Source organism: Triticum urartu, chromosome 2A (assembly GCF_056163025.1).
Source record: "Triticum urartu cultivar PI428250 chromosome 2A, HENAU_Tu73, whole genome shotgun sequence".
NCBI lineage: Eukaryota > Viridiplantae > Streptophyta > Magnoliopsida > Poales > Poaceae > Triticum > Triticum urartu.
The window spans coordinates 687,099,309-687,111,221 of record NC_141874.1 but is presented as its reverse complement, the minus strand read 5'-3'; the positions used below and the strand labels follow the sequence as shown (position 1 = coordinate 687,111,221).

General features: G+C 48.3%; 1 protein-coding gene and 1 pseudogene across 1 annotated transcript; one reads left to right on the top strand and one right to left on the bottom strand.

Annotated features, from left to right (window-relative positions):
- Positions 1-238: 238 nt before the first annotated feature.
- LOC125534107 (ethylene-responsive transcription factor 1B pseudogene) lies at positions 239-1,311 on the top strand (annotated as a pseudogene).
- A 7,829-nt stretch (positions 1,312-9,140) lies between these two features.
- On the bottom strand, positions 9,141-10,707 carry LOC125543710 (anthocyanin 3'-O-beta-glucosyltransferase-like). Its single transcript, XM_048707202.2, has one exon. The coding sequence runs from the start codon at positions 10,705-10,707 to the stop codon at positions 9,226-9,228; it is 1,482 nt and encodes a 493-aa protein (XP_048563159.2). The 3' UTR covers positions 9,141-9,225.
- Positions 10,708-11,913: the final 1,206 nt, after the last annotated feature.

Sequence of the window (11,913 nt, the reverse complement as noted above, 5' to 3'; positions counted from 1 at the left end):
TAGAAAGCATCGGCAACCCCTACGACACTATGGACAATGTCGGTATACCATTCGAGTCTGGGGCGTGAACAAAGGTTGGCTTGCGCTTCATGATGATGTCATGGTTAGATCATCGCTGAGCTCCGTAGCCCGTTCCCTTTTAAATTAGTCCGATCAAATCATGAGGTTTATGTAGGTGACGCACCGCACCGGGGAGCTGTATAAAACCCCCGCGCATTTCCTGTTGCTTGTCAAGCCCCGCAAAACCCCGAACAAAGCAGGAAGCAGCCACTGCTTCTCTTCTCCCAACCTCTGTCTCCCCATCGATCAGGCTCGGCCGGTCAACCCATGGAGCAGCATTTCGCCGGCACCTTCCCGCCGGGATCATACCACCAGCACCGCTGCTACAACGCCGCCGCCGCTGCACCGTCGTCTGACTACGACACGAGCGACATGGACGACATGACCTTCCTCAGCACCCTCTTGGAGTTCACGGATCATGCCTCCTGCTCCGACCCCTCTCTCTCTTCAAGCTCGTCATCCTCCGACATGACGGGCGTCGGGGCTGCCGCGCCACATGTGCCCGCGGGCAGCAGCTCGCCGAAGCGCCGCGGTCACCATGCCCCCGCGGCCATGCCCATTGCCAATGACTTCATCGGGGTGCGCACGCGCCCGTGGGGCAAGTACGCGGCCGAGATCCGGGACTCGACGCGGAACGGCGCCCGCGTGTGGCTCGGCACCTTCGGCAGCCCCGAGGCGGCCGCCATGGCCTACGACCAGGCCGCCTTCTCCGCGCGCGGCGACGCGGCCGTGCTCAACTTCCCCGTCGAGCGCGTCCGGGAGTCGCTCCGCGCACTCGCGCTCGGCGCCGTCGTGGGCTCGCCCGTGCTCGCGCTCAAGCGCCGCCACCGCATGCGCAGGCGTTCGCCCAACAAGAGGCCCGTGAAGCAGCAGCGCCGGGTTGCCGCCGTGCAGGAGGCAGCCCGGTCTGCGACGACCGGTGCGGTGGTGCTGGAGGACCTCGGCGCCGAGTACCTGGAGGAGCTCCTCCGGGTGTCCGAGCCGCCCATGGATCATTTCCACACAACGGCGACGGCGTCGTCCTGACACTGCAAGCTTGTCTGCTTGGATTAGCATAGCTCCCGTGGGCTCGTGCCAAAATTAATCGCATGCTACTTCTCACTGTCTGAAGAAAATGCATGTGTATACAGCGCATGAGTAAATTCGTGTACGCCAGGAAACAGCTTCCCTTCTTCTTCTTCTCAAATTTTAAAAATGTCTACTAATTAAAAAGGTTCGTGAGTTTAAGAAATGTTTGCAACTTTTCAAGAAGTGAAAAAGAGGAAAGGAAAAAAGGAGAAAACAACTGAAGGAAAACCGGCGGCAAATTTACCTATAGAAAATTAGACAAAAACCATAAGAATAACATAAGAGCATCTTGAGCCGCATATGACAAATATCATCCCTGATACGTTTGCGAATGCAGCCCGATCACCCATCATTTTAGGTCTGATGCAATCGCATACTTCAAATTTTATACCTCAAATCCACACTACACCATGCAACTCAAAAGCAATGTACTACTACATAGATATAGCCTAAACGGTCGGCGGAGATGTAGACATCCCTCGTGGCGGCAATGCCGGATAGACCGGCCTCCTGATCATTGGCCGCTGCACGCAGCACCGGCTCCTCGTTGGCTCAATGTTGCCAAAGTGTTTGTCGCGCTTCGCCTTCGCCTCGCGGAGGAATCGACGGTTGGCCACCACCTCTGCCTCCGAGTGTATGGAGTCGAGGATGGCTTGCTGCTCCTCCGCCTCCTCCACTTGGGCCATCTCAAACATTGTGAGGGCGTTGCCCATGCCGAATCCACCAGCCAGATCAGCCTCACCTTCCTCCCCTGGCTCCGTGGCTGTCATGTCCGCGTTCGATGCTTGCTCATGTTCCTTCGCCTCTAGAGAGTCCAGAGGCAGGCCTGACCCGAATCTCCTCTAGGAGCTCCAACCGCCGCTCCGGAGCGAGCATCACATACATGGTGATCTGTTGTCGGTCCATGACAACTAGCGGACGACGAGCTCGAGCGAATTGAACGGTGGCAACACGGAGGGGGGGGGTTGGAAATGGGACTGGCTAGGGCTGGGGTTACGTCGTCCGGCTTAAATAGCCGGATTGAAAGTCTCGAGTGGCACGTCGAAGCGACAACACTCACTGGACGCGTGTCCGTGTGGCTCCCCATATCAACCCCAAATACGAGCCAAGTATGGGGAGTGTCGATCAGTCCGGTTGTTTGGACCGGATTTGTGAAGGGCTAATTAGGTGGTAATTTTGCATCCCGACAATGACTGGATAGCCCGCCCATCTGCCTTGGGGTGGATTGAGGGCTCCGGTTGTAGGTGCTCTTACCTCTCTCCTGGCACTCGAAGCGAACTGTAGCGGCCCAGCCCAGCAAAAGGCGAAGCAGGGCTCACTTTGCCTCTCGCTCGGTCGCTCGCAAATTGATCGCACACACGCATTTGGCTGAGCAGGCTTGTCGCAAAAAAATCTAACTGAGTTGGTTGGTTGACCATTGACTTTTAAAAAAAGTACATATATTTACAAATCATGAATTAAATTTTTGTCGCTGATTTGATTTTTTCACAAATTGGACAAAAAAGTTCATGAATTTGGAAAAAAAATCATGAAATTGGAAATTGTTCGGTAATGCGATTTTGTTTCATGAATTTGGAAAGTTTTCATTGGATTTCCAAAAAATCAAAAATTTGAAATAAGTTTGTCAATTTTGAAATAAGTTCATCAATTTCCTTTAAAAAGTTCATCCAATTTTAAAAAACTTTGTGCATTTTGATAAAATCAAGAAAATAAAAGTAAAAGGTTAATAAAAGTAAAAATTTAAAATAATTAAAATAAAAAATAAATGTAGGAAAGGAAAAAAGAGTAAAAAGAAAAATAAACAGAAAGAAGAAGGTAAAAACAAAACAAAACAGGTTCTAGAGAAAAACCGAATCAAGAAATGAAAAAATACCAGCTGGGAAGCTTCCCAAAACAGGAGAGGGGAGATTTCTCTGGTGCGTTAAGATGGGCGCGCTCATTTAGATTGAGAGAAGGGAGGGGGTGTTTGCTGCGCACTAAATAGCCTATAATGGGTGAGTAAGGCGCCGAATACGATTTGGCCAGTTTGGAATAGTGTAGCGATCGTTTCTTAAAGATGCATATATTTGGAAAATTTGAGATCATTTTTTAAAGAATGCAATCAAATTTTGAAAGCAAAAACGTTTTTTAAATATTTTTCCAAAAATATGAATATTTTTTTAAACGCGAATATTATTGGAAATTTTGGGAACATTTAGTAGAAACATGATTTTTTTTCAATTTTCTTTTGATATGTGATCAATTTTCAAAAACAACTTTTGTTCAAATATTTAGAACATTTTTTAAAAGAAACTCAAATCCCCAAACCCGTAAAGAAACCCAGAAAAACTGAAATCTGTCGCAGCTTGCATGGGCCAGCCCAAAACGCATTGCCCTCCATTTTGCGGGCAATCTACCATAAAGAGCGGCGAATAGGAATTTTCAATAAGGATAGCCTGCCTCTCGGTGCGTTATGAAAAATGGTGCTTACACTTTATAGAGTTATTGGGCTTGCCTGAAGGAGGGTGAAGTAGTATAGTCACAGATAATATTTTTCTCTTGCCTAAAAAAAAGATAATATTTTTCTCAATTAAGAACCAAGATCTATTGAACCAAAAGGAGACGACACACAAACAATACAAGCAGTACCCGCACACACGCAAAGCAAATGTTTCCACCCAACTAAGGCAAGGGGGTTATCAATCCTAATGTTCTCGCCGGTTGCAATGATTAAATCTGATAGTGATAGATAAACAAATAAAATAAAATAAGGTAAAGGAAACAACGAGCAATTGTAGAATTCTTAGTAATAACGGAAAAGGGACCCCCGGGCCATAGTTTCACTAGAGGAATTTCTGCGTCGGTGGGTAAACAAATTACTGTTGGGCAATTGACAGAATTGCGCACAATTATGATTGGGATTCTTCATGTCATAATTCATATATAGGCATTACGTCTGTGACAAGTAGACTGTTAAACTTATTGATGTCTATTACTATTACTCCACCCCAAGACCGCTATCCAACATGCTTCTCGAAGTATTAAGTTTATGATAAACAAAGTAAAGCATTAAGCAAGATGACATAATGTAGACAAATTAAGACCAAGCAATATGTTCAAACTCCGTCATTTTATCTCTAGTAGCAACAATACAATACATGCCTTGCAACTCCTCCTATCATATAGTAAGGTCACCGCAATATTGAACCCACTACCGTGCCCCACTCCCTGTGAAGTTCTACTCATCCAAGTGGCCAAAAAAACTTATAGATTGGAAAGCATAAATAGCAATAAAATTATACAACAAATAAATCTCAAGAGACTTAAATAATTTCAATGAAAATAATCTTACCATAAACCCACAATTCATGGATCCCAACAAACACACTGCGATAGTTACGTCGAATAGAACTCAGAGGAGATCATTGCATTGAAGATCAAAAGAGAGAGAAAGCCATCTAGTTACAACTATGGACCTGTAGGTCTTGATGGAACTACCCACACATCATCATGAAGACAGTAAGGTAGATGAGGATTGCCACCCCAATGGTTTTCCCTCTCCGGCAGTGTACCGGAAAAGGCCTCCAGATGCGATCGCGGAAGAACAGAGTCTTGTGGCGGCAGAAGAATTATTTTGGGTCTCGCTTCAGGCTTTTTGGAATATTACAGAATTTATAGGCCAGGAACTAGGTAAAACGGAGCTACATGGCCCCACAACTGCTAGGGCGCGCCAGGTGAGCTTGTGGCTCCCTCATGCATCTTATGGCCCGAAGCTCCTAGGGTCTTCCGTAGTCCATAAAAAATCACCGTAAAATTTCATCACGTTTGGACTTCGTTTGATAAGTTTTTTTTATGAAACAAAAAAAATAGGAACTAACAATGGGCACCAAGTTAATTGTTAGTTCATAAAAATAATATAAAATTACATAGAAAGCATACAAGTATGATAATATAATAACATGAAATATTTAAAAAAAATTATAGATACGTTGGCCGATCCAAGTTTCAGCCGATAGCATCCCGAGCGTGTGATGCATTGCCCTTCAACCGTCAAATCGGGTCCCATATTTTGTCTCTTCCAACGCATCGTCTATCCCCCGCCCCCCATATCACACAACTGCACGCAGGGAGAAGAGCGACATCGAGTGCAGCCGATTGCCCCATCCCAACCATGGACCATCCATAGTCGTCGCCACCTCGTTTTTGCGGCTCCGGCTTGTGGACGGGCCGCCGCACCGACATAACGCCTCATTGGCTGGCAGCGATTGCAACTTGCCGCCCCATGGTTGCAACACGAGGTGCGCCGCCCACCGCTCTCGCCGACGACGCTCGCCGCGGGTACATGCCTCTCGCGACACCATGGTTTCAGCAGCTTGCAGCAAAATCAGTTGTGGGTTCCAATGTCGATGTCTCGCTATGGTTGCACCATCGCCACCTAGCACCATCCTCGTCGGTTGAAGAAAATCCCTTGGCCGGTTCCAGCACCGCACCTCACCGATCCTAGAACGCCTCGGTGTCGCCGCCTTGTCGGTTCCAGCACCACAGCTCACCGGTCGCAACACACCGCCTCATCAGTTCCAACATTTCGGCACGCTGGTTCCATCATGCCGACTCGCGGTCGCAGCACACGTCCCCCCGCCCCCCCCCCCCCCCCCCCCCCCCCCCCCCCTCCCCTCGCAGGAGGACACCCCAGAGCGTGCGGGTGGTTGAAGCAGAGAGCTCGACCATGGGGTCTGGCACCAAGGCCTCGCGATGCTGCCGAAGAAGAGGCGTGACGCGGGCAACCTTAGCCACTAAAACAAGCAAGGTGTGTGCGCATGGGGGCGAAGTAGAAACGCGCAACAATGACGAGGAGGGTGGTGTGCCTGAGAAGGAAAAGAGGAGGAGTCAAGTGGGTGTATGGATCTCGTCGGGAATATTGGCTTCCCATGGTGGAAGGCGGTGGAGACACGGAAATGAGGAAGGAGTCACGTGGGAGAAGAAACGAGTGGCTATGGCTGCTTCCAAGAGGTATTGAAAGAAAGCGATGCCGCAGTGTCCACAATTGCGTGCATGTCGTCTGACCGAGCAATCGCTAGCTGGTTGCCCATCAGTGACCATTTACCTAAGAAAAAGGAATGAAATGATGGTGCAATGGCATTGGATTGTTGGTACTAACCAGTAGCGGAGTGTGGCCAAAATACAAGCGGGTGATGGGTGAGCTGCGAGAGGAGGGAGAAGGAGTAGGGGAGATCCAACGATGCGGAGGCCTCCAATCGCATGGCTGCATGGCGTCCGACCAAAATTTTGGCCGGCCGACCGGCTCCTAGTGCTCGCCATATCAAAGGGACTAGTAAGACCTTTTGGAAATAGTAACCGGCGAACATTCTCTAGGGAAAAACTGCCGGTGAACGCCCTAACCGCCACACGATCTTGATTCTACGGTGCAGTTTGGATGACTTTCTACGCTCGAAATTAAAGAAATGACATGGTAATTTTAAAAAGAGTTAAATACATCACGGGTGCCTTAACTTGTCTGTTGCGGCCAGTTTAGTGCCTAAACTTGTAAAATACATAAAAATGGTGCTATAACTTGTTGCACGGTGCATATACGGTGCCTCCACCCGTATGCCACCGTATGTGCTGTCCACGTGGAGTGACAGCTGGTGGTTGACCCAGATGTCAGTGGGTGTGAGCGATGCTTGTGCTGGGTGAAATGCGTATGAGTTTTTGTGTGCAAAAAATCCCCTAAGATTTAATTAAAGTCACAGATAAGCCATTGCTCTGTATATGCCAATAACAGGAAAAAAATAAACCGAGTCTTTGAATTGGTTTCGACCCTGGGACATCTAGGTTAAATAGCTAGTACGCATGCTAGCCACCAAAACAAATAGTACTTTGTGTACAACTGTTAGCTAGAAAGTCTATCTACCGCTCTGCAATTTCTATTATGTTTTAAGTTACTGTTTGGTTTTTATGATATACAATATTCTAATATTAAAATACAATAATTATCAATATGTGATTATTGTCTATTAAAACTTTTTATTCTATTTTATTATTATTTGTAGTTCAAAGATTTAACCATGAACTTTTTCTAAAATTTATGTTGATTTAAACAGTTCAACATATATTATAAAATATTAAAAATTTGTTTACATCTTCACTCAGGACCACAAGCACACAAAATTATTTTGTATCTTCGTTGTATTTTTAGAATACATAACTATTAAAAATCAACAACGTTATTTTGAAAATTGTTTAACATGTATTAAAAATCATTGTGTAGAAACAATAAATTCTATAAATGTGTTAACACATGTTAAATGTGTTTGTAGAAATGTAAGAATAAGTTTACACTAATTTTTTCAATACATATTGAACATTTTATGAAATAGATGTTGTAAATTTTTTGAATGCATGACAGACATTTTTTAAAAACACATTTATAATTTCTTAGTACACGTGAGAATTTTCCAAAAATATGATGATTTTTTGTAAAATCACTAAAAAAAATTAAGTTGATGGCAGGTAATATGTTGAATAGTTTTTTTTTCAAACATGAGACTTTCTTAATATTCTATTTTTCAATTTGCCACGAATCAACGTTTTCTTTTTTATTTCTCTTTATTATTTCACCCGGTTTCTTGATAAATAGAAGCATATTAGGATATTCCACAGTCAACTATTATAGGCGTAGTGATTAGAGCAACTCCAATGGGGCGACCCAAACGGACACGGATTTTATCCGTTTTTTGTCCGTTTGGGTCGCCTGTCCGCCTAGCGGACATGAGGGGACACGCACGGTCTGCGGATGCACCCAACGCGCCGCTCGTGGATGACCCAAAGCGGACAAGCAAGATGCAGATTTCCTACCGGCGCCGCCGCGTTCCTCCGTCACCACAGCCTGCACTGGGAGCATATGAGATCGAGGTGGGCGGGCGAAGTCGACGGCCAGCTCCGACGGCGACCTCCCACCCCTGCTTCCACGCGCCGCCGTCCACGTCGTCGAACTGGATCCGGTGTAGAGCTCCCTGGAGGCGACGGCGGCCGCGGCGGCCTCTGTCGCCATGCAGTCGCGGCGGAGGGCCGGCCTTCGGGGTGAGGCGGGTGCGAGGGCCGGCAGGGGACGACGCGGTGGACCGGGAGGAGGGGAAGTTTAGGCGGAGGAAGGCGATGAGGAAGAAGAAGCAGGCAACGGCGAGCTGGAGGAGGCGGCGGCGAGCTGGAGGACGCGGCGGGAGGAGGAGGAGGCGGAGGCGGGGTGGGGGTCGCGGCCGCAGCCGCCCGAGAAGAGATGCATCACCGCCGACAGGGAGTTGCTGCTGGTACGGCTGTGGAAGGAGGCGGAGGTGGGGTGGGGTCGCGGCTGGGGTGGTTTTCTCACCCGGTCATTGATACGTGGGTCCAGGGGCGGACATGAGAGGAAGGCAGCAGACGAGAGCGGACGACGAGAGCGGCCGCTTTTGTCCACGCAGACCCATTTGTGGCCCATTTTTGTGCTCAGTTTGGGTCGGGAGGGATGGCAAGCGGACAACAGACGGACACGCGCTTCCGTTTGGATCGCCTCGTTGGGCCAACTTTTATGTCCGAATGACCCAAACGGACGAAATGGGTCGCCCCATTAATTAGAGTTGCGCGCCCTCGTACTGAGTTTGAATCCTGCCGGGTGCTTTTTTTTGTTATTACTATTTTATTCCATGTGCTGACATGCGAGGTCTAGATGTAATAGGTGCGATCAATGCTGTTTGACATATTTAAATAAAATGTCAAAAGCTTTTGTGAAAATTATATAATGTATAAGGAGTTTTTTGTAAAACAATCAGCACACTCCTCTCACACCCATTGTCATGTGGGCCGATGCCACGTTGGCACGCCATGTGGGCAGTGCATATGCCCCCATACGGATAGAGGCACCGTATTTAAACGCTCGGACAAGTTACAGCACCAGTTTCATGTATTTTACAAGTTTAGGCATTAAAGTGGTCGCACCAGACAAGTTAATGCATCCGTGGTGTATTTGTCTTTTACAAAAGCCACCTAGATTCTTCAAATACACTGAAACTGCCCGACGAACTTTCCCAAATACTCCATCTCTCGTGGCGAATGTTTGTCATATATGCCAACCCAAGCATTTTTTTACATTTCTCCAACCTTCGTGGAACTCCGGCGGGCCGTCAACTCGTCCATCAGCTGGCCAACATCATTGTACGAAGATCCACCATTCTCCACCGCGGTCCTTGCCTTCACACTGAGGTCCTTGGCCTTCTTTCTTATGGCACCGCCCTCCTCGTTGTTGCTCATCAATCTTCCGATGGATTCAGCGATTACTTCACCGCCGATCACCTGGTGAGTCTCCACGGACGATGCGTAGTCCTTGGCGCCGATGCTGACGCCCACCTTGAGCACTTCCACAATAAGCTTCTCGTTGCTGAACTGATCTGCATACCGCGGCCACGTGACCATCGGCACACCGGCGCTCACGGCCTCAAGTGTCGAGTTCCAACCACAGTGCGTCACGAACCCACCAATGGCAGGGTGGTTCAGAATGAGCAGCTGTGGCGCCCAGCCTCGGATGATGAACCCGCGGTCGCCGCGTGCCATCAGCTCGGTGAAGCCTTCAGGCATCCACTCTGAAGGGTCCGGGCCTGCGGCGCCCGTCACCCACATGAAATTTCTGCCTGAGAGTTCGAGGCCGCGGGCGAGCTGGTGCAGCTCCGGCGGCGAGAACCTGATCAGTGTGCCGAAGGAGACGTACACCACCGAGCCAGCAGGCTTCGTGTTCAGCCACCCAGGGCAGTTGTCCGAGTCCGGTGAGAGCGCGTCGGTGCCTCTCCCAGCCATGTCCTTGCTGGCGAGTGCTACCGGCCCGACGAGCCACGCGCGCCGGCCAAGGGTCGTGTGGTAGTGCTCGACGTAGTCCGGCTCCAGCTCATGGAAGCTATTAAAAACCTCGCCGAAGCTCCTCTGGTCCGCGGCGTTCACGCTCTGGAAGAATGCCCAGTGGTCCGCCTGCTTCACGGGGTCCATCATTTGGCTCCGCCTCAGCTCGACACGGTGCGGCAGCCCCGGCAGGGAAACGAGCGCGTCGGGGTCGTCGGGGACAGTAGCCAATGGGTTGTTGCGCAGCATGCTCTCGCTGCAGGACCGCGCGAACATGCTGCTACCGAGGAAGGTGAGGCGTGGGACACCGTGCTCCGCGGCAGCGTCGGCGGACCAGTGGAAGTAGCTGCCGGCCACGACCGCGTCGGGGTGGTTGTGAACCAAGAAGTGTTCGAAGGGCTCGCGGAGCAGCTGCACCGCTCGAGCGAACTTGTCGCGGTCGCCCTGGGATCTAAGGGCCATGCCGTTCTCGACGCCCGGCGGGAGCCCGACGTCAGGAAACGGCACGACGGAGATATCAATGGCCGGGCCAGCGAGAGCGTCATTGGCACGGTCGACGGCCGAGCGGATGATGGCTGCGTTGACGGGCGTTGTGAGGATGGTGCACCTGACGCCACGGGCGGCGAAGAGCGCGGCCATGTCGGCTATTGGAATGAGGTGGCCGGGGGCTAGGAAGGGGAAGAAGAGGATGTGCAGCGGCCGCTGCTGCTCGTCTTGGGCAGCCATGGCTAGCTGCATCCACTCACGACAAGTACTACGCTCCGGAGGAGAGTGATAACAAAATGTGAGACGAGTACAGAGGCCGCAAGTTCGGAGCAATTAACAAGAGAGCCGCGTAGAGGAGTATTTGTAAAGTCCCAGTAAAAGTTTAGCTTTTCTTGTTGCCGGCAAATTAAGTCCTAAAAAATTGGGCGCTCGTTATCAAATGGAAGCATTGAGGAAATGAGAAATTGTTTCTAGGGTAACTTGGAGTGCCGTTCACGATTTTGATATACCTGCCATCCAAGGGTTTGACCAGAGCTGGTCTCACTTTGTTTGACAGGCCCCGTTAAAACTTAAAACAGCCATAGGCGGAATCTGCAATGTGGTACAGATAAACCGCATTAGCCGCATTTTTTCTGTTTTTCAGGAATATACTACAAAGCCACTGTGTCGCATGGAAAGAAAAGGACCCGAATATCTGGCGAATGCCAGATTTTAGGCATTGGTTAAACAGTTTTGCTAGTCTCGGTCGACTGAAATTTCGTTATGTCTCAATTAATGCTATATTCCTTTGATTTTGTAGGAAGATTCATACAATTTTTTCTTCTTCTTCTTATATACTACTCCTATGTCACTTGACCAAGACTTAGGTCTCAGCCGACTGAGACCAAGTCACACCCTTAGTTAAAACATTCAGTTTGTCATGTTTAAAGATCTAACATCAGATTTTTAGTCTTTTTAAAAGAAAGGGTCACTCTGTTGTAGCAATGTTGTTGAAAATCGTTCATTCAATGAATTTAGAGAGTAGAGCAATGAGTTATTTTATCTGTAGTTGTTGTAATGCATATGGATCACACTTTATATACATTTAGAGATTAGTTAAAGGACACGCAAACTCAAAGTCGTCATATCTCAGCTTTCATTTTTTTTCCATTTCCCCGTTCACTCACTTCAATTGCCTTCAAATTTACTCCTTCGATCCTTTTTAGTCTGCATATAAGTTTTGTCGAAAGCCAAAGTATCTTTATTTGGATCAAACTTATAGAAAAAATATCAACATTCACAATATTAAATTAATATTATTAGATTCATTGTCAAATGTAGTTTCATAGTATATGTATTTTGTATCGTAGACGTTGACAATTTTTAATATAAATTTGGTGTGTGTGTAGAGTACAAAGGACCGGAGTGGATAAAAGTTTACCACATCAAGCAAACATGCAGTAGTTTTTAACAAGTTGC